This window comes from Xenopus tropicalis, chromosome 2, assembly GCF_000004195.4.
Source record: "Xenopus tropicalis strain Nigerian chromosome 2, UCB_Xtro_10.0, whole genome shotgun sequence".
NCBI lineage: Eukaryota > Metazoa > Chordata > Amphibia > Anura > Pipidae > Xenopus > Xenopus tropicalis.
The window spans coordinates 55,409,303-55,432,762 of NC_030678.2; the positions used below are offsets into that span (position 1 = coordinate 55,409,303).

Sequence of the window (23,460 nt, forward strand, 5' to 3'; positions counted from 1 at the left end):
TTAGCACCAACAGGACTGAATATTTTTACACCAAAATAAATACTTGTACATTTTTAAAATGGGCATTAGAGTGCTAGGCTTTTTGATGGCTTTCACAATTCAATTCCTGCCACAAAGTTCACTTAAATAATAAGCATCATATGGGCTATTGCCGCATAATGTAATGCTTCAGTAAGTAACAAAGTAAACAATTTGACTTTCCACTAGGGATGCAGTGAATCCAGGATCTGATTCAGGATTCGGCCAAGATTCAGCCTTTTACAGCAGGATTCAGATTCAACTCCATGCTTCTGACTTTTTGTCACATAAAAAAGGAAATTGAAATTTTTTTGTGCATCTGTCTTTGCCACATTTTTGTTTTATCTTGGATCCAGTTTGGTATTCAGCCCAACCTTTTGCAAAGGATTTGAGGTTCAGCCGGATCCTAAAATAGTGGATTCAGTGCAGCCCTACTTTCCACTCTATTTACCAGGTAGAAGAGGGTAGACACCGCGTTGAGACTCTCTGTTAATCCTCTCTGTCACAGTCTGACCATGGAAATGAACCACATGTAAATCCTTTGAACCTCCCATATTTATCATATGCCATCGCACTGATTCATTCTGATACATCACTAAGCCTTTCAGGTTGTAGATTTTGCCATTTATAGCTTAAAGAAAAGAAATACAAATATTTCATGAAGCTAAAATCTTTAAAACTATTATGGTGCAGATTAGAAGCTTTACCTGCTACAGGGAATGAATGAAAAACAGATTTTGACCAGCAAAGCAAAGGTTACAGATATTCTTAGTAGATGAAGAATAAACATTTTAGAAAAAATCTTATGTAGTAGGATTAACGCCAATAACATTAGAACTCAGCAGAGCAATTTTTCCTCTCCAATGCCATCAGATACTTTGCTAGTTTCCAGCTCTCTTCATAGTCACATTGCTGTACCTTTACTCTAAATTGGGAATGTTGTGAGGCCAAAAGTATCAGACATACTTTTGTCCAAATGTATTCAGACACTTAAATGCCATGTCCTCACCTAGAACTCTCACTGCTACAGCTGTTCTGATGGAAAAGTCTAGTTTTGGCAGATGCCATGAGAACACTACCTTTCTGAATACATAATTTTCTGAATACATAATAATAATGGTATAGTTTGGTGAAGGAGAAATTATGGTCTGACGCTGTTTTCTACTGTTTCATTGAAAATAAACCTTAAGGCAACTGTGTACAATGACTATTTCCAATTCTGTGCTTTCTATTTTGTAGCAAAAGTTTGTTAACTCATTCCTGTTTTAGTGCAATAATTCCCATATGCACAAAGCAAGATCTGTACAGAACAGATTAATTGACATAGGAGTTGAAGAACATGACTGACCTACACAGAACCATGACCTCAACAGAAACAGAACAGAATCTTCCAAAGAGTGATCTGATGCTAATGAAATTGGTACAATTTTTATTCTATGAAGCTGCAATAATGAATAAAGTTTTACCGTGAAATGTATGACACTTTGCTGCTTGTAAAGGTTTTTCCATGACTTCCAAGCAGGTCTTTTTCTTGTTTTTTTCAAAGTACCAGCTTTTCTCTTCTTCAAATGTCATAAATAGCAATACAAATTCTCGTACATCCAATGGCCTGTTGCTATGTTTATGAAGTGTTCCGCTTTTACAGATCAGCAGTGGGCCCAGAAGTCCTGAATGTATATCTTTTTCCTTTGTAAGAACAAATACAACAAATCGTAAGACTTGCATCCCCCAGAAGGCTAAAATGATTGTGTAAAAGTTTCCAAAGCCAGGAAAATGATTTGGCATAATCAGGAATATGAATAAAAATAAACTTGAAATTATTTTTCTGTCTTTAAGCAAATTATAACCAAGGCACTTCCATTAATATAGTGGAACATTAAGCATGGCATGTATTTGTTTCATTGTAATAAAGATTGGGAGTCATAATGAGTGCAACGTATACACCTCACAAGGAGGCCCAATTATGAAAATGTGAATTTGGTTAATTTTTCTACCACAAATAAACAGCCTGAATGTCCACTGATTTATTAAAAAATCCAAATATAAAAAGCACAAAGGAACAAAAAAAGGGAAAAGAATCCAAATATGGATACTAAAATCTCTAAATCCTTGTTTTCATAAGAAATTTTGTGCGCTTACAAACAAAACAAATCATTATAATCTCTAAAATCTTAAATTAAATAAAGATTGTCACAATTTGCCTAAGACAGCTCCCATTGACTACATGACAACTTTTAGATGGCAAAGTTCTGTATTTTTTTTCGTAATTTTTACCCTTAATAAATTATGCATTTTTTGTGTTTTTGAAAAATTAGTATAATCCACAATTTTTAATACTAAAAAATACAATTTATAAAAACTAACAAAATAAGAATGTTAGTAAATGGGCCCCTTAGTGTATAAGGACATTAACTATAAATGTGTAGAAATGTTTTTTTTTCTAAATCTTGACTTCCTAAATCTGAACTTGGGTCTAAATGATCTGTTTCTGACCTGATTGCATTGAATATTTCTTACCGGGTTAACTCCAGAATAATAGATCCATGTTCTGCAATCTGAGCCTTCATTTTCAGGTGCTGATTGGTGTGTGGCATACCAAACATAGGTATAGGTTTCACCTGGTTTAACCGCATCATCTTTCTTAAGCCAGTCTGGGGTCCCATCATCATACTGAAATCCTTCAGATGATTTTTCATAAGAAACCCCGTGTGCATGAAGAGAATAGGGACGTGATGCTAAGTTTTTAAACGTTATCTTTTAAATAAAACAGAAATAAAAACATTTCATTTTGTTATGTAATGTAGCAATTAAATCTGAAACACACATCTGAACAAAGAAAAATGGCTGCTGGAGCAATTCCTGTTTAGGAAAAATAAAGAGGATTCATTGAATGTTTTTCCAGTTTTAACAATGCTTTCAACTCAAAAAATTTTGGGATTCTCGAATGTAAACTCTAAAGGGCAGATTTAACAAAGTATGATTTTCATACCTTTAAAAAGCATGATACAAAAAAATCATATCAAATACGTTTTTTTTGTATTGTCCGAAAAATTTGTCTTTGAAAATACGAAAAAATCGTATCTTATCTTAAAATGTCCGAAAAGTACGTTTTTTTTGTATCGAAAAATACAGTAAAACCTTTCTGACTTTGATCCTTCAGTACATGATTTTGGAAGCCCCCCATAGGACTCAATGGCACCCTGCAGCTCCAACCTGGCCCAAGGAAAGTCACGATACCGAAGCTTGAATGAATCTGAAACTTTCAGAATACAAAAAAGTTGTGCAAATGTACGAAAAAGTCGCAGAAAATACGCAAAAGTTGTAACCTTTAAAAAAATAAGATTGCTTTGTACTCGGACCTGTCGTACTTTGATGAATCTGCCCCTAAATTTTTGTTCGAACGATTAAAGCATTATCGTGACATTTTATAAATACAGCAATGATCGCGTTTAATTCAACCGACCGTGTCGAGTTTATACGACGTTCAAGGCCAGAAAAAAACTATTTTAGTAAATGTGCCCCCCCTGTTTTTAGGTTTCAGTCTCCTTAAACACACTGACAAATTTTCAAAGCAGATCTATGTTTCAGTTTGTCAGAATTTTAAACAATTCACAGAATCACAGAATATTAGATCTTTGGATTAAAACAAACGCAATGTTATTGGGGGGTGGGGGGTAATGAAACCTTTTTTGCAAACCTAAATTGATTCATATTGTTTACCAATGAATAATAGTGGTTATAATCAGCCTCTAGATGAATTATATGCATCAAAACAGGATACCATACAACTTGCAGGTGGATGTTGATAGCTGAACACGCAAAGGATGTCTTTCAGATAAGGCATGATAAAGCAAGGATACATTTTAATCTTAAAGGGGTCCTTTACTTAAAAAAAGGTTGTGTTTTTTTGCATAATGATAGCAACTTCTCTATATATACATTCAAAATGTCCAGTGCTTATTTGTTAATGTAATTACATTTAAAAATGAATGTATCTGTTCCCTGGGCCTGACTGTTAAAACAATGTAACAGTCAGCTCTTTCTAGGTCGTTAAGCAGTTTTAGTCAGTTGGCTTGCAATACCAGGAGTGCAGAGACTGTAAACAGTCATACAAATATTAGCAACTACATTTAAAAATACATTTAAAACCACTAAATATATTTTCAATTAATGTGTATTGGAACATTTCATAGAAGTACACTTTCTTTCACAATGCAATAAATATGCATGTACTTTTTATAAGCATTATATACTAAATTATTATATACTTAAGTACAAACCGGATTCCAAAAAAGTTGGGATTTGTTGACACCATGAAATTCTGAATCAACATATTTTTCCCTTAAAATGCTACATTTTCTCAGTTTAAACTTTTGTTCCATGATTTATGTTCTATTCTGAATAAAATATTAGAAGTTGGCACCTCCAAATCATTGCATTCAGTTTTTATTCACAATTTGTTTAGTGTCCCAACTTTTTTGGAATCCGGGTTGTATTTTTTTGGTATAATTTAGCCTAAATAAAAAAAATTGCTGCTGTATTTTGGTTGGTTGTTAAAGCATCTGGAAAAAGCTGAGCAGGTTACTGAATCCCCAGGTCAAAGTTTTATTCTATGATTATTTTATATCATTTAGGTTTCATTTGTAGTGGGTAACTTAGCTTTTACCTGAATAATATCATCAACTTCAGCTCGGATTACAGGACCAAGGATACCTAAGTGTTCTTCATATTCCCCTTGAACATCAGGCTTGCTAAAACTGGAATCAAGATATTGCCGAAACCGTACTTTTGTGTACTGGGTAGTCCTTGTTTCACTGTCTGGCCTTTCTTTTGTTAAAGAACTAGAAAAATACAAAGGCAGGTTGGACAAAAACCTTGAATTACTAAAGGAATGATAATTTAGCACGTAAAGGGAACCTGCCACCCAGAAATAAAAGGTATATAATAAAAATCAAATTAAACATGAAACCAAAATTCTTCTTTTTAATAAAACAACCATACCTGTTATAATGATATCTTGAGATCTGAGCTGTCAATCATGCATTGTGTATATATTAGGCATAGAGGCAGGGCAATCAATTACTTTTACTTTACATTCAGCACTTCCCAGATATCACTGCACTCCTCCCTCCTCACAGTCTATAATTGTTTAGCCAGTGCATGGGCATATGCAAGAGGTATCCCATTCTGACACAAAAACAAGATTTTGGGCTAATTCAAATCATGCCTAAATAACAGTGGCCACAAAATGGCACCTGTCTGCTTGATGTCATTGTGAATTGCTAGACATAAGAAAACAAGATTTAGATAAATTATATAGCATAAGTAAAGTTTCTTTTACTCAAATAACATAATAGGAAAAGATTGGGAATTATTTTTTTATGGTGATAGTTTCCTTTTAGTTACGAGCGAAATCTTTCACCAGGCATGGATTTGTGGCGATTTTCCATGTTTCGGCTTTGGCAGCTTTGTTCGCAAAACGGGCACAAAAATTCGGTGTGGAAAATATTCTGCAAACAGATGTTTTTTTTACGTATGTAAAAAAAAATATTGTGCACATCATAAAAATGTTGCATGCGTCAAAAAAGTCACATTTCGTTAATTTTTTGTTATTTCTCGAGTTTTTGCACAGTTTTGCGAATTTTCGGCAAAGTGAAACAGGACAGATTCGCTCATCACTAGTCCCCTTTAAAGTTACTTGAATGCACACCTTTTTGCAGGATTGTAGTAATCCCATTGTTCCTCTTCTGCAGTGATGTAATACTTTCTTTTTTTTCCTTTTAAACTACGCAGGTATTGCTGTATTATCTTATCTGGGTTAGTGTACTCTTGCGCTTCTGTTTTGTAAAGTTCCTCATATTCAACTTTTTTAATATGTACATCTTCATCGATTTCATCTACATTAAGCTCAACATAATCACCCTCATCAAGTCCAGGAAGTCCAATTATAATTTGTGGTCTCATTCCTCTGGGAGAGAACACTCCATCATTACCAGTGTCATTGCTTAGGGATCCATTGACGTTTCCCAGTCTTTTTTTTCTTCGAGTTAACATTCTAGTTTCGTTACTTGAAGTTCTGTACCTGATTGGTCTCACTTGAAAATATCGCTTTGTGGGTTTTTTTGCATTTTGTTCTTCTTGTGTTTTGTTATTAAAAAGTGTATGTGACTCATTTTGCACACTTTCAGTAGAGTTTTCTTCTGTAACAAGATGCTGCTCCATGTTTGTTTCATTTACTTCCTTCTGATAGAATATGACTTGCATTATACCTTCAAAAATCTGTTGTCTAAAAAGTAAAACAAAATTTAATAGAAATTTTGCTTTGACAAGAGAAAAAATGCAAGAAAGAAAAATAGATTTATCGCTGTAAAATCAGTTTGTCTACTGATGTCAGGGCTGTTGACGGTATAGTCATTAGGCAGTACACCCTTATTCTGTCTTAATTATGTCTAGAGTATGTGTTCAGGAGCAGGAAATCGGTATGCCAAAAATTAGGCTAGTAGTTAGTGATTGTATTTACTTACATGATACCCTGGCTGGTGCTCCTGTTAGCAGAAACTGCCCTGGCCCAAGGTTCTTCTTAGCGAGCAGTGCAGAGTGATCCTCTTCTTACATTTTGTCTTTCTTTGCTACCCAGCTTTTTGTTAATGTTTGGTTTACCACATTACTGCACATCCACACCCATAGCAAGCAAGAAGAAGCAGGAAGAAGATTGCATTGTGGTGCTCGCTGAGAAGAACCTTTCAACCCTTCCTTCTCCTTTAATAGAGATAAATGTTGCAGAAAAATCGCAAAACTCTAAATTTTTCGAATGAAACCTCTACTTTTTCAAATTGTCGCACAAAAGAAACTGTGAAAAATCCAAAAAACTCTAAAGTTTCGAAGCAAAAGAAGTATCCTCCAGGGAAGGGTCATCTGCCATTGACTTCTACATGATCTTGGCAAGTTTTAGCTTGTGAATTGTCGGATTCGGATTTTTAGCTGTTTTGTCACATAGTAAATCTCGAAAAATTTGCGCCTTTTTTTCTGTGACTTTTATCACTAAAAAATCCGAATCAGAAAAAAAAAATCTGAGTGTTAGTAAATGGCCTTCTTAATGGACCAGGTGGCCCCCTTAATGGATCATGCCTCTACCCAAGTCTCTGGTCCCAGGATCATTTCCCCTTGACAAGGCTTGTTCCAAAACATTGGGGTGATTCTCACTTTTGCCCAAAGGTATCTGCTTTCCGGTGTATTCACTTTGCTTATATATCTTTTGATTCTATATTTAATAAAATGCTATACTGACTACATTTGCCAGTAAATTAAATTTTTATTTGCAAAAAGCATACCGCCTCTCATGCATTTATTTACTGCGCAGGGTATACATTTAGTATGCCCAGGATCATTTATGAACAGAAGGTGTCATAATTAAAGCAGTGGCCAGAATATTTCCCAAATCTGCCACCAGTGGTATTCTTGCTACCCAAATAACTACAGAATAGTACCACTTTACTAATGCTCAATTTTTGTTCACAGTTTGTATTTTTTTGTGCCAAAATTAAATTTTTTGTGATTTATTATGCAACAAATCCAAAGGAATAAAATGCCATTTAAAACCTGTTAAGATCATGCAGACGTCAATGATCCCGTTTATGAGTCGAAGATCTTGCTTTGTGGTTTTAGAGCTTTTTGGGGTTTTTGACAGTGTTATTTGTGCAACATTTTTTGATTAAATTAGAATAATTATGTCATACCATGAAGTCTGTGGGGCCCTAGAGCAGACTGGGGGCCATAAAAATCATTTGGAGTGCCTGTGGGCCTCCAGCTGGACAGCCCTGTATAAGAGTTCAAGTCCCCCAAGACACAGGTGAGTACTGTCCCTTTTAAAATTGTCATTAGTAACTTCATTAGATCAATATCAATTTGCTTCTGACAAGTGTCAAATAGAGTACAAAATATATATAATTGTTGTAGTAGGTAAACACTTTGACAGTCATATCATAGCTTTTTTCTGAGATATATAAATAAAAAATGGTAATAACTTACCCAAACAATTCTCTAAATTCAGTGTCCGATTTAGTTTCAGGAGAGTCAATATCCCTTGTTGCTGCAGTTTGATTTCCATAATTGTTACTGTTACCATTGGGTAGCTTACTCTCCTCCAGGCTATGCGATGTCCTGTTAGGCAACAGATTTAAATTGCTGTCATTAAAGTATGGGATTAATTTTTCAGGTGTTTTGTCGTGATCTAAATAATCAGTAAGGTCATTATTTTTTGAAGAATGTAGCTCTTTAATACCACTGGTTATATTTGTTGATGATAGTAGGTTTTTAGTTGTTCCATTTTTGCTGAAGTCGTCAGTTATGTCACTGCTTGCAACTGTCTGATTTTTGCTGATGTTATCGGTATTGTAATTGCTTTCACTTGTCTGATTTTTGATGAAATCATTAAAAGTATCATTGCTGTCAAGTCCCTGATTTGTACTGAAGTCATCCATGATGTCTTTATTATCGGAAGAATGTGACTTTTCATTTTCTGTTTCCAGAAAATGATCCACATTTAAGGGAGAGTAGGTGGGACTCTCTGTCATGTGTTCAATGGATCTTTTTACCAATTTTTTTTCCTTTATGTCTGCCACCTGAGGATTGTATTCCTTTGAATCAGTGGCATTGAAAAGATCTTCTCTAAGAGGAAAATCATGCTTTGTTATATCTAACGTATTATTCTCTACAGTCGTCACATGATCACTAATTTCTGTCATTTTTTCCTCCTGCCTGGGAACTTTTTGGTGAGTATCAATAATCTTTTCTGCAACTTTCAAAGCCATAAACTCATTATGCTGGGTTTCTGAATTTTGTGTGTCATTATCATATGTTGTGACCAAATAATAAAATGTTTTATTTATGCTGTGTGATAGGTCTTCTTTTATGAAATGGCTTTTTTCTGTATTGCTCAATTGTGGTTTGGATTCCGCCAACAAATTTGAGGTGTTTTGTTCAGTGATCATTTTAGCTTTGTCTTCCTCACTATAAATATTTTTGTCTGCTTCATTAAAGTAACTGTCATATGATAGATCTCTGTTTTTGTCAGTAGTAAGATTTCCCTCCATTATGATAAATTGTTCTTTTTCACTGTCTAAAGGATTATATACTGTGACATTTTTCTGTGCCATATTAGACTCCTCAGACAAGGTATTCTCCAAGGTATCTTCATCTTTAGATTGCATGTATTGAGGTGTTTTGGGTAAGCCATCTTTAGTTAGTTTATCTGCTTTACTTGCAGACGTAGGATTGAAATTTGAGTTTTCATTATCCTCAATGGGAACAATGTCATATTCCTCCGAAACTTCAAGTTTACTAAAGTCACCCATGCTTTCATTTTGTCTCCCATAGGTGTGCTCTATGGCCAAAGCAGTAAGATTTACACCTTCTTCCTGTGTTTCTGTCTTGTTTCTGAATGACCGAATGTGGAACAAATCAGCTAAATTATCTGTGTAGTCTATATCTAAATTAGTGTTTACATCTTCTTCCTCACTGTAGTCGGTTTCAGGGGATGTAACAATTTTTTTTGTAATTTCTTCACTACTTATCCCAAACTGTATATTTGGTTCCTCATAATCTTCTTCTTCCTCTACACAGATGACATCAGTGAATCTCACTTTCAGTCCCTGGTTTTTCTTAGAAGACCCAAACACCCCAAACAGCCATAAACCTAAAATGAAACAAACAAAACAGAAAAGGTAAATGGTAATGGTAAAAGTTAAATAAGAACTCAACAAATTATAATAATACAGTGAATTCTATAAGCAGCCTGGGGGGGGGTGGGGCATGAAAATAATTTGGAGGGCCATATCCAGCCCACGGGCCTCCAGTTGGACCACCCTGCCATAGATATTTTAAAAGTATGTTTAACACTAACCCTTCTCATTAAAGAAGTGTTTAAAAAGGGGGGTTTCTGCACCCTTAATGTGACTTCTGCATCTATTATAACATTATGTATACTTACCAAGATTATCCATATCTACAGAAATACTTTCACCACTCATCGGGAATATATTTACTGTATCTTCACTTTTTCCCTTGTATCTGAGGGTATGACCTGAAAGATGTACTCCAATTATTTCATCTTGGGCACCCACGCTGGAAATATGCCAGTGGATCACCTGGCTATGACAGAATCCCAAAGGCGCAGATTCAAACGCATATCCATTTATGGCTATGAAATTACAGAAAGAAAACATTCCATTATTATTATTATTATTATCAATAATAACTTAGACTTATCTATGGCAGGGTATTTTATGGTGTTTAGTAGCTGTGACAAGTAGCTGCTACTAAGTAGCTCCATGTGTCTTTGCCTTAATCTCCCTGTTTGCCCTGTTTAGTTAAAAAAGTTAAAATAATAGGCATAAGTATAATAGGCACAAGCCCTATTCATTGAAGTCATGTTAGAAAGGGGATTATACTGCTTTATCTTTAATGTTAAATATGAAAAAAAACATTTGCTCTTTTAGTGATGGACTGTGCTTGAGGAGCTGACGCTGATTGTTTGAAAACATGTTTATCCATGACAGCATCCCTTTAAAAATATGTGACATCTTTAGAACCTCGACATTATTACACCTTCTGGTTTGATCTCTAATAAACAAGATGTAGACTGAGCTTTGTGGGAGTGATGCATGCTCTCAGAGCTCAACATTATTGCTTTTACATAATATTTCACAAGAACACAGACTTACTGGGTATAATATTATGGCTGTAGTACTCTGTTTGATCGTTGTTAACGGCATGACAATGCTTAAGCTTGTTTTCATTATGGTACCAACTTTTGTTTTCATCAAACAGAGCAAATGTTGCAATTTGTTCCAAATCAGCCTTTTCCTGAAAAGCAATAAATATTAAAAAAAAAATGATTTAATGTTTTATATGCTACATGCCCATACAAAATGAAAGGAGGCCCTAAGTGTTAAGGCTACTTCAAGAAAAATATGTATATATATATAATATATGTTGTATAAATGAGTAAACACCCAAAGCAATTAGAGAACATTTCATTATACACATTTCATAGCCAATGTGGGAAGAGAAAAACATATATATTGCCAACGATAAATAAACTATTTTCCTCATATGTAATAAAATAAACTAGTTTTGCCCAGGAGCAGTAACCCACTGCAACCAATAATATGTTTGCTTTTAAACAGGTCACCATGAAATACTAACTTCTGATTGGTTGCTATGGATTACTGCTCCTGGATGGCAAACCTAGTGCCTAGGGCCTTACTCCTGAGGTTGGTGTACATTTCAGTACAAAACCTATTTGTAGGTACAGGTATGGGACCTATTATCCAGAATGTTGGGGACCTGGGGTTTTCCGGATAAGGGATCTTTCCGTAATTTGAATCTCAATAACTTAAGTCTGCTAAAATCATTTAAATATTGAATAAACCCAATAGACTTGTTTTACCTCCAATAAGGATTAATTATATCTTAATTGGGATCAAGTACAAGGTACTGTTTTATTATTACAGGGAAGGTAATCATTTTTAAAAATTTAGAATTATTTGCTTATAATAGAGTCTATGGTCTATGGGAGATGGCCTTTCCGTAATTCGGAACTTTCTGGATAATGGGTTTCCGGATAAGGGATCCCATTCCTGTACATATGTGTACAGTATCATGCTCCACAAATTTCATTTTAGGAAGCAATGAAAAAAATTACAGGTCTTGCAGAACCAGCCAGATGTAACCTTAAACCCCACCACTTGGCTGGTTGGAAATGAGTGGGGAATTCAAATAGAGTAGTCCAGTATACTCAGTAGTGTAAATATGGATATGAAAGAAATGCAGCAGGCCACCTATTATCATCAACCAGGGGAGACAGGCATTAGAAGCTTAGTAGCAGCTTCATCCGACCAAGTGAGCCCGATCCCCTGTTCTTTGGAGTGGGTGGATGTAAAATAATTTTTACATCTACTTTTAGGCACCCCTATAGTTCTCTTATGGTGTTGTTAATATATAAAATTGATTAAAAAATTATTAGATGTTGGACCCTGACACCTAAGTCCTGCAGTCTGAACTGTGTCTTTTGATTGCTAATGTGTATTTTATGATAATGCTCAGTCAAACTGAATTGAACATTAAGGTTCAGTGAGTCTCCCTTACTATATGGGAATTATATGGGGGTTGGGTAAAACCCATATTAGAAAATGTACAATAACACAAGCTGTAATGAAGTTTACCTGCACACCTCTTGTATTTAGAGACATTGATTTGCAAATGAGGAGCGGACCGATTAAGCCAGAGGCAATATCTTTTGTAATATTAACAGCACTATGGTACATCCTTGTTAAACAACGGGGATCCCGTGCTGCAGGTTCATCAGTTTCTAGAATATTCCAGTAGTACGTCACTGTTTCTCCTGGCATTACTGCTTGATTTTGTGTTTCATTCCCTAGAAGTTAAAATGTGTTTTCTTTTATAGATTCCATAGACTATTGTTTACAAAACAATTCTAGTGAAAAGACAATTAAATACACACACATATACATATTTATATATAGTAGACAGAGCAAAGCACACCCTTCCAAAAGAAATAAACAGAATCTTCATATGGAAACAAAGAACGAACAAAAACACTTAAAAGAGGTCATTTACTAAGACCTGTGCCCAGAATGGGAAGGCAGAACATAGACACCGCTGTTTGCACGGGAGCTACCACAGGCCTCTGTGCTCAGACACAGAGCAGAGTGATCTGCAGCAATTCATTTAGGCAGGTAGGAAGAGCGCAAGGTACACAGCATATTGCACCTGTTTCTTTAAGGGTTGTTTATAAAAGCAGTGCAGTGTGCAAAGTTAAATTTTTGCATGCAAATCACCATCTTTTTTTTTTTACCCACAATCCAGCATTTTTTCTTACCGTTCTAGCACTGATGCAACCATGTGCTGATTTGCATCCATGAAGCTGTGTTAAAATGGACATAATTGTGGGTGTGCGTTTTGCAAATTGGGTGGAAATTGAAAAGTTTTAGTTGGTTTGAATGCATGTATTGCATGTGTCAATGTGTGCACCCTCTGCATCTATTTTAGCATGACCATGAGCACCGCTGCGTTTGTAAGTGAGGCTTCTTAATCTATTAGCCTTACCCCATATGGCACTAAGTTTGCTCAGTAGCAGTAACCCATAGCAACCAATAAGATGTTTGCTTTTAAACAGGGGGCCAGCTAGGCACCTGATCTGCATTACTGGGGTAATCTATATAATGTATATTTTAGTATTAAGTATAAATGCAATATCTCAATGTTTCCCACACCTACATGCATTTTAGTCTATGTGTTCTATGGGGAACCTACTGGGCCAAAATTAAGGCAATAGAGCCAATGTACAAGCCAAACACCAACACTAATAGGATAATATAACAATAGGCACAGAGTTTGCTTTAAGTCTAGTAACCCAGAACAACCACTAAGATGTTTGCTTTTAAACAGCAGCTACCTGTTGATTGGCTGCTATATTATAGGGGAACTAAACCAATCTTTAGCTTGTTATTACTTCCCCAAAAGTGTTAATTCTGTAAATATATAATGGGCCTCTGTAGATAAATGTAGGTACATTGGAATATGTAGATATTTAGTAGTACATTAAAACTAGTAAAAGGTGTAGAATGTGTGTAGTCCCACATTCAGTACTGTTTTTACATGGTAGTGAAACAAACAAACCTCTTATATCAGGGGGGTAACTGGCACCTTCATAGGCTTTTTGTACTGACACACCATGGGGGTATATGCTGTAAGGCCGTTTGGCCTTATTTTTGAAAACAACCTTGAAAAATGCAGATATGAAAAAGTGATATATTAGTCATACATTATATAAAAGACATATACATTTTACACCAAGGGCTTCGACATTTTTTATCAACATGCCAAGCTGTGTGTGCACTCTGCACATCGGCTCCTTGGAACTGGCTCAAAGTGCCCACAGTACACAAAGGGGCTGATTTACTAAGACACGAATTCGAATCCGAATTGGAAAAATTCCGATTGGAAACGAACATTTTGCGACTTTTTCGTATTTTTTGCGATTTTTCTGGCGTCTTTACGTTTTTTGCGAAAAAACGCGAGTTTTTCGTAGCCATTACGAAAGTTGCGCAAAGTTGCGAATTTTCCGTAGCGTTAAAACTTGCGTGAAAAGTCATGCCTTTTTCGTAGCGTTAAAACTTAAAAGGCGCGACTTTTCGCCGAAAAAATCGCGAAAAAATCGCAAAATACCGATCATTGCGAAAAAAACGCAATCGGACGCATTCGGCCCGTTTGTGGGTTAGTAAATGTGCCCCAAATAGTTGCATCTCTTGGAGCTTTCTGGATAACAAGTTTCCAGATAAGGGATCCTATGCCTGTACTACATTTACTGCTAATTATATAGCTTGCACCTTATTATCTAGGATTGCAAATTCTTCTGTAAATTTATTCTTATTTTATTAATAAGTAAGATATTAGGGACTACTCCAAATATATATAAGTGTATGATAGCAATACTTACTGTAATTGTATCTCTGACCTGAGCTCTAATGACAGGCCCAAGAAGGCCCTCATTCCCTGCTGTCAAGAGCTTTGTGAATGTGTTATCAGAATATGCCTTGTAGAGAACTTTCTTATACTTTTGTTGGCAGTTTATCCTGTTGGTACACAACACAATTGTGAAACATTTAAACCAGGGTAACATGAATAATAACTATGATTATGATTTTTTAATTAAATACAGACTACCCTCTATAACACCATTTATTTTAAAGAAATCCACACACTCAAAATTGGCTCCATTTGTAGAAATCCACTGCGACCAATGAAGATGTAGCACTTCTGGCTTTGTGTTTTTGGACAAAAATCTGATTGGTTGCTATGGGTTTTTAGGCTTGGTACAATGGGACCAAAGTTGTTTACTCTTCCCAGGAGAGCACTAAGGAGTGCAAGAGCAAGCTCCATAGTTCTCATCTAACAAGCACTTGTATCCAGCATTGCTTCTTATGTTGGATTAAAACTCCTGCGTCAGGAGCAGATCACAGCATCAGGAGGTGCAGCTCATACCTGTCCTCACGGCCTGCCATAGAACAGACCACAGCATCAGGAGGAGAAGGTTAACCCTGTTCTTACTACCTGCCAAAGGGTATACTGTAAGGGCAGGGTCCCATTGTGGCCTGTATCTCCTGCTGCTCTATAACTTGTGCATCTGAATGACATGCAAGTTAGGAGACTGGTAGGGGTCAGGAGGGAGGATGCCTATATGTGTCCCAACCTTATGAATATAGTACAGTGGCAGCCGCAGGTCTCTGTGCTCCAAAACAAAGTGCACAGACCTGCAGAAATTTTGCAAGGCAGGAAGGCAGTACAGGTATGGGACCTGTTATCCAGAATGCTTTGAACATGGGACTTTCTGGATAAGAGATCTTTCCATAATTTGCATCTCCATTCTTATAGTCTGCTTAAAAACAAATTTAAATAAACCCAATAGTTTTTCCACCAACTTGGATTCATTATATCTTAGTTGGGATCATTATTTGTTTATTACTGAGAAAAGGGAAATCATTTTTAAACATATGAAGTATTTGTTTAAAATAGAGTCTATGATGGCCTTCCTGTAATTCAGAACTTTCTGTATAGTGGGTTTCCTAAAAACAGATCTTATGCCTGTACATAAAGACAATTCTGGAAGCAATTTTGTATATTAAATATTAAAAACCTTCAGAATTTCTTGACTTGACTCAAAAAGTTACACTTACTTGTCTGTGTTCTCTACCTTTGAAGGGACATAGTTCCACTCCTCTTCCTCTGCTGCTATGAAGTACTCCCAAACTTTTATGAATCGCTTTTGAAGAAGTGATAATTTTGGTGCTGTGTATCCCTTATCACTGCAGGGCTGCACTTCAATGTATCCATGCATCCCAGCTTTTTAGAAAAAAGTAAATGTAATATTAGTCTAATATATAAAAACAAGACCAAGAGAGACAGGAGGGAATGAGAAGGAAAAAAGAGAGAGATAAAATAAGTAATTTGTCTGGTAAACACGGGTGTATGGAATGTTACGGAAAACACAGGCACTGCAAAACTAACACTTTGTTACTAAGGATTTTTGTTTCTTGGCCAAGTAAAATGAACTACAAAACAATGATTAAGGTTACAAAAAACAGTAGAATAATTGTGAATCCCCCAGAAGCTGGACACTTACCCTCAAAATGCTTTTCAACAAGGGATGTTATTAACCATTTCCCAGTTTGGTATATTGTCATGTTGGCTGTGGTGGATGAAGAAGCAACAAGGCCAACTACTGAAACCTTATGTTGGTTTTCTTCTAATGTTTGACCAAAGAAATGAATAGAGAAAAATTCTGGTTCGGAGCTCATACCTAACAAATGCCAGCTAACCGAGTCCCCAGCACAGGCATAGATATCTGGAACAAAACATATTGAGTGCTGTTATTTGTTTGCAAGTCACGAAGATTGAGAAAGTGACCCCCTCTGGCTTGAAATACACAGGAATAAAATGAGAGAAGGCTATCTAAAGCTGGTCATAAATAAATAGATTCTCTCAGGTTCATCAGATGCTTTGCCCCCTTTGATCATATCTGGGGGACCTAGGTAAATCCAACGAGAGAAGACCAATTCTACTATGTAATCCTCGACCACTGGGATATTTAACCCAACGCAAGGATCTGGCTGATCCTTGGCCAACAGATGGTTTGCCTCCATAGATGGGCTAGTAAGTTACCGACTGGATGAGGAAAGGCTGAATCAGTAGCTAATAACAGTCTGAGAATGACAAGCTGAAAGACAGTGCTGTAACTTGCTCTGTACCTAAACAACATTAGCTTGCAGCTTAACAATATAACAAGATTATTCACAAAGTGCCTATATCTGCATATCCAGGCATTTAGGTTAATGCACACAGGTTTGTCCATCTGCTTGGCAATATGCCTTGCTTTGGGCCCAAAGCATGTAAGATGTAAAGATGATTATTTAAACAAATATTTTTTCTTACTTTTTTTACTACTACTTTGTGTCTTTGTCTGTGGGTCCTTTGAGTGCCAAACACCTATACTTAGGGGCCCATTTACTGAAGTTGACTTTTCTGAGATTTACTATGGGGCACATTTACTAATCCACGAACGTCCGAAAAGCGTCCGAATGCGTTTTTTTCGTAATGATCGGTACTTTGCGTTTTTTTTGCGACTTTTTTGAGCTCTCAATACGAAAGTTGCGACAATTCGCGAAAGTCGTAATGGCTATGAAAAAGTCACGACAATTCACGAAATTTGTTATGGCTATGAAAAAGTCGCAACAATTCGCGCAAGTCATACCGGTTACGAAAAAGTCGCGTCCGAATGCGTTTTTTTCATAATGATCGGTACTTTGTGTTTTTTTTGCGACTTTTTTGAGCTCTCAATACGAAAGTCGCGACAATTCTCCAAAGGCATAATGGCAATGAAAAAGTCACGACAATTCACGAAATTTGTTATGGCTATGAAAAAGTCGCAACAATTCGCGCAAGTCATACCGGTTACGAAAAAGTCGCAACAATTTACGGGAAAATCGTAACGGTGACAAAAAAATCGGAAAAAATACGAAAAAGTCGCAAAATGTTAGTTTTCCAATCCAAATTTTTCTCATTCGGATTCGTGGATTAGTAAATCAGCCCCTAAGAGTCTAAATGGCTAAAAAGCCAAATTCAGCAATTCACAGATTAAACTTGCCGAGTTTATGTAGAAGTCAGTGGCAAAGCTCCCTTTCCATTAAGTTTTTTTCTTTTGTCTCAAAACTTTACAGATTTTGCTGGGTTTTGTACAAAAATCACAGCTTTTTCGAATTGTTGCAGCAACCATGAACAACCATGAAAAATTTGATTGAAAATCAGAATTTTCGTGGCAAAAATGCAAAAAGGTTGATTTTTTAACGACTTTTCTCGTAACGACATTTTCTTGTGACATTTTTTTAGTACATTTTAAACATTCAGGAAAACCAGTTTAGTCAAATTTGAAAATAAAAAAAATGAGAAATTATGAAGTTTTAGTAAATATGCCCCTTAATGTTGATGAATAGTAATAGTATAGAATTGCACAGAACCCATAATTTCTGGATTTGGCTAAATACTGAAATATCTACAAAACATACATCTGCATACTGAACCTAATCCAAATTTGCCCAGTGGTTCAAAATCACATGACTTTAGTGATCTGGATCAGTTTGGCTAAACACTAAGGAGCAGATTTAAAGGAACAGTAACACAAAAAAATGAAAGTGTATAAAAGTAATTACAGTATAATGTACTGTTGCACTGGTACAACTGGTGTGTTGGTCCCAGAAAGGCTGCTATATATATATAATATATATATATATATAATATAAGCAACGTTGCTGTGTAGCCATGGGGGCAGCCATTCAAAGGAGAAAAGGCACGGGTTACATAGCAGATAACAGATAAAGCCCCATTATATTATGAAGAGCGTATCTGTTATCTGCTATGTAACCTGTGGCTTTTCTCCTTTTTTCCAGCTTGAATGGCTTACAATGTATATTTTATACATTGTAAATCGCACAACTATAGTGACTTCATTTCTTCAGCAGTTGCGGGAAAGGTGCATGCTGGCATTGAATCTGTAGTGCTGCAACTGCTCAACTGAAAAGTTGGCCTTTCCCTGATCCAAATCTAAAGATCTTTCTGTATATTGTATCATGAAATTGCAAAGAGAGTATACCTGGAATTGTGCCATTAACGTATCCATTTATAGAATACATCACAGAGTGTTCTTTATCGTTCAAATTTTGCCAGCTTTTGTTTTCATCAAATACAGCAAACATCAGCACATACTCTTTATCGAAATGGCGTTGCTCCCCAACTTCATTTAAACTTCCTATAAAGAAAAGACAAATATTTGTGTGACTTAAAGGGGTAGTTTAATAAAATAGCCTATTCTAAAGACTTTTCATTTGGTCTTCCTTTTTTATGAAATGCCTTCTTCTGTCTCTTTCCAGTTTTCAAATGAGGGTCAATGACCCCAGCAGCCTTATCACTACTTTTTATTACTTCTTTTAACAAACCATTGCCTGGTTGCTAATGTAAATTAGATCCTAGCAACCAGCTAAATAAATCAAAAACCACCAAAATAAAAAATAAAGACAAATTGCAGATTGTCTTAGAATATCACTGTCTGCATCATATCAAAAATGTATTTGAAGGTAGACTACCACTTTAATTCAAAAATAATAATGCAAATAGATTTTAATAACATTCTTCATGCATGAAAATCTCATTTGCAACCATTTCATGAATAAAGCTATAATTTATTAACATTAAAATGTATTACAATACATAATTTCCTACATGTGGTAAATTTGTTAGCTCCTAGGGTTTGAGAGAACAAGCCTTATGGTGTATAACACTCAAAAAAGGCAAATCATTCAGACAAATGGTGTTGTAGAGGGGTATGCTTGTAAAGGTTAATTTAATATGATTGTGTATTTCTATATCCATTTAAAAAGTATATTTTCTTGCTGAAATGTATCTGCTTCTGTCCGACACATCTTGTGAGTGCACAGGCATGGCATTGGTCTGCCAGGGTACACATGGGGTGTATTTTGGGACAGAAATACTAAAATATACATATTTGTGCCAAATTCCACTCTGTGTGCGTGTCGATAAGCCCAATCCCATGACCATCTATGCACACACAAAACAGAGCAAATTGAATAACATGGATAAAGAGCAGTAAATGAATATAATAATTTACCTTTTTTACAGATAAGCAAAGCACCAATCAGTCCAGAGTTAAAATCTTGAACCATATTTTCATGGGAGTAATAGATATTTGTGAGACAAGCTGGGTCATATTCCTTGGGTCCTATTTCTTCAGTAATTTCCCAGATGTAAGTGTACATTTGTCCTGGCATAACAGAGTCATCCAGCTTTTCATAAGGTAAAGTACTGTCTGTATATTTGGCCCCTAAAATTAAAGGTAAAAATAAATAGCACGTGATAATACTTGCTCCACTTGGAGTTTAATTATTATTATTACAATACACATAATTATAAAGCACCAACATATTCTGCAGCACTGTACTTCATAGAGTTAGATTCAGCACAAAATTAAAAATGTTTTCCAAGGGGCAGATTTATCAACATTCTGATTTTCGTGGCTTTTGAAGCCACAAATAAACTCATTTCCACTAAAACCACAAATGTCTAGTCATTTATTGAAAGATCCGAATGAAAAAAGCAGGAACGAATTTAAATGTGGATGGAAAATGAATAGAACACGAAAACCACAAATTTGTTGTGGTTTTTACATTTTCCCATGAATCTTTGTGGACTAACAAACAAGAAAACCACAAAAACCTAGCTTATTATAGTCTGCACCAAACTTTCCTTAGATTTTGACATTTCCTCTTTAGAAAAAATGCATAAATAGAACTAGAAACTGAACAGTCTGAATGCATTTTTATGCTATAAACAAAAGAGAACATGGCACATGTACCCCTGCAAGTGCAGTGGACAAAGTGCAATTATGAGCTCAATTGCCATGTTTTTTCCCCATAATGCACTGTTTTTTTCTCCAGAATTCTGGTGCCATAGTAGTTGTAAAGGTGCAATGCACAGTTCAAGTTATGATGTTGAATCAGACGCAATTGTGTTAGGCACTGCCATGTATAATTCAACTGAGCATACGTTTAGTTGCTAATCGGCCACAGTTGTACCAAATATTTCTTGGTGTATTTCTGGTGTTGGGTGTGCGGGTGATTTGTGTGCTCTATTCTTTTGCACAACTGGACTGCACTTATTGATGCATGGCACTAAGAGAACCCTGGAGCTACCACCAGGCCTGGAGGCAGCAGTAACTCCAAAGTTATTAGACGTGTCAAATTAGACACACATTTTGCATCACATATTTACGCAAGTACTTTAATGTAACTGGTTTTACTCACAATTGACTGCAAGAAAAGTGCGGGGATTGGATGTACAAGAACACTAAAATCTAAAAAGAGTTCACAAGCCTGTTTTACACTATATGGTGAAATTAGGAAAAACTGAGCACAAGCTTAAAGGAGAACCAAAGCATAACCCAAAACTAGGCTAGAATTACTGCACCTGTTAGTGCAGGGATCCCCAACCTTTTATACCCATGAGCCACATTCAAATGGAAAAAGTTTTGGCAAGCATGAAAATGGTTCCTGGAGTTACCAATAAGAGCTATAATTTGATAGCCCCAATGTGGACTTGAAACCTACAGAAGGCTCTGTTTGGCAATTACAATAGGTTTTTATACCTCCAAAACTTGCCTCAAGGCAGAAATTAAAAAAATAAGCACCTGCTTTGAGACCACTGGGAGCAACATTCAAAGGGTTGGGGAGCAACATGTTGCTCACGAGACAGTGGTTGAGGATCTCTGTGTTAGGGGGTTTGTGGTCCTGTACAATTGGTACAAGGCAACTGGAGCTTTTTAAAAGTGTAGATCTGTTGGAATTAGGATATTACACTGTGAAGCAATTTAGCACAAGTGACTTTGTGAAGTATTAGAGTGTAATAATGGAGCAAGTTAAAATAGAGTCTGTGAGTAGCTACTACTAGTGAGCTGCAACTTTGTTATTGGTGGCTGCACTGAAATACTTTTGAGGCCAAATGTAGCCATGGGTGTCACGATTCAGTTCAGTATCCTAAAGGTACACTTGCCATAGTCGCCAAAGCACTTTGGAATATGTTGGCACTTTGTAAATATGTGAAAGTAATAACATATCTCTTTTATTATTATTATTATTCACAATAAACCTTTGCACTTAGTGCAATTACCTTCTGATTTCTTCCCATAAGCAACACCTTGAGGATGAATAGTCAGCGGTTTATTAGCCATATTTTTAAAATGAACTTGTAGTATGTCTCCAACTTCTGCACGTAATGTAGGCCCCAGAATACCTGCAAAAAAATAACATTTGATTTGTTTCTGTTTTTTGTAGGAACACTGTTGCCGCATAGATAAAATTATTGATAACATTTCAGCTAGGTACCAAACAGCTGATAATTTCAGCCAGTGTGCACAATATTTGAACAAAGTTACTGAATTCTACCAGTATTTCTCCTTCTGTTTGGACATGTTGCTAAATCCCTTTGGCAAAAAAAACGAACAAGATAACCTGCCAAACAGATATACTGCTCCAGCCCTTCTCAAAGAGAATTTTGCCATTCCAAACATTGCAACAAGATGCCAGGCATTTATTTACTAATGGAGACACAAAAAGTAGCCATTTAAATTACAACTAAATTCTATATTTGGATTTTTTATTTGCCCCACACTATGGGGCTGATTTACTTACCCACGAACGGGTCGAATGGAGTCCGATTGCGTTTTTTTCGTAATGATCGGTATTTTGCGATTTTTTCGTATGTTTTGCGATTTTTTCGGATTCTTTACGAATTTTTCGTTACCAATACGATTAAACTTAACGCTACGAAAAATGCACAACTTTTCGCGTAAGTTTTAACGCTACGAAAAATGCGCAACTTTTTACGCAACTTTCGTAATGGATACGAAAAACTCGCGTTTTTACGCAAAAATCGTATTGGTAACGAAAAATTCGTACAGAATCCGAAAAAATCGCAAAACATACGAAAAAGTCGCAAAATGTTCGTTTTCAAGTCGGAACTTTTCCAATTCGGGTCGGATTCGTGGGTTAGTAAATCAGCCCCTAAAAGTATGTAGAGTTGCTGTTAATTTCTCCTTATAGACAAGCTATATAATTACTATCATCGTTTCTCACCCAGGACAAATGCTTGTCATAGTACATCAACTTTTGACTATTTAAAATATTACTACATGTAGTAAACAAGGATTATGCTTGAGCCTTATAAGTTTTTAAGCAGCCCTCAAAAATGAGGTTGGACAGTTAATGAAGAACTGATCTATACTCTCCTTCCAATCTTCTGCCTTTATTTCAGCTTTTTGTTTAGAATCATTAATGATCTAGTAACCTGTGATGTGACTGTGATCTAGGAGGTCTTCTAAGGGTGCTTAAAATGGGTTGTTCACCTTCAGGTTAACTTTTACTATGTTATAGAATGGGCAATTCTTAGCAAGGTTTCAATTGGTCTTCATTTTTTATTCTTCATAGTTTTTGAATTATTTACCTTTGTCTTCTGACTGTTTCAGTTTTCAAATGGGTCACTGGGCGACAATTTTATTGTTATTGTTACTTCTTATTACTTATCTTTTTATTCAGGCTCTCCTCTATTCCCCTTCCTGTCTCTCTTTCAAAACACTGCCTGGTTACTAGGTTAAATTGGACCCTAGCTACCAGATAGCTGCTGAAATTCCAAACTGGAGAGCTGCCGAACCAAAAGCGAAATAATTTAAAAATGGCAAATAATAAAAGTGACCAAATGCAAATTGTCTCCCAATAGCACTATGTACATCATACTAAAAGT

At 35.9% G+C, this 23,460-nt stretch overlaps 1 protein-coding gene across 1 annotated transcript in view; it reads right to left on the reverse strand.

Moving 5' to 3' along the window:
- f5 (coagulation factor V (proaccelerin, labile factor)) overlaps positions 1–23,460 on the reverse strand; it is a 45,073-nt gene that overhangs the window by 15,938 nt on the left and 5,675 nt on the right. Inside the window, exons 3-18 of the mRNA XM_002935774.5 lie at positions 21,832–21,954; positions 19,778–19,990; positions 18,746–18,901; positions 16,223–16,444; positions 15,777–15,942; positions 14,540–14,675; positions 13,720–13,822; positions 12,243–12,454; positions 10,740–10,881; positions 10,007–10,216; positions 8,047–9,712; positions 5,729–6,304; positions 4,685–4,859; positions 2,536–2,772; positions 1,485–1,704; positions 470–649 (exon numbers count right to left, since the gene is read on the reverse strand). Of these exons, the coding sequence (XP_002935820.2) occupies positions 470–649; positions 1,485–1,704; positions 2,536–2,772; positions 4,685–4,859; positions 5,729–6,304; positions 8,047–9,712; positions 10,007–10,216; positions 10,740–10,881; positions 12,243–12,454; positions 13,720–13,822; positions 14,540–14,675; positions 15,777–15,942; positions 16,223–16,444; positions 18,746–18,901; positions 19,778–19,990; positions 21,832–21,954 (4,737 nt within the window). The remainder of the gene's footprint in view (positions 1–469; positions 650–1,484; positions 1,705–2,535; positions 2,773–4,684; positions 4,860–5,728; positions 6,305–8,046; positions 9,713–10,006; positions 10,217–10,739; positions 10,882–12,242; positions 12,455–13,719; positions 13,823–14,539; positions 14,676–15,776; positions 15,943–16,222; positions 16,445–18,745; positions 18,902–19,777; positions 19,991–21,831; positions 21,955–23,460) is intronic.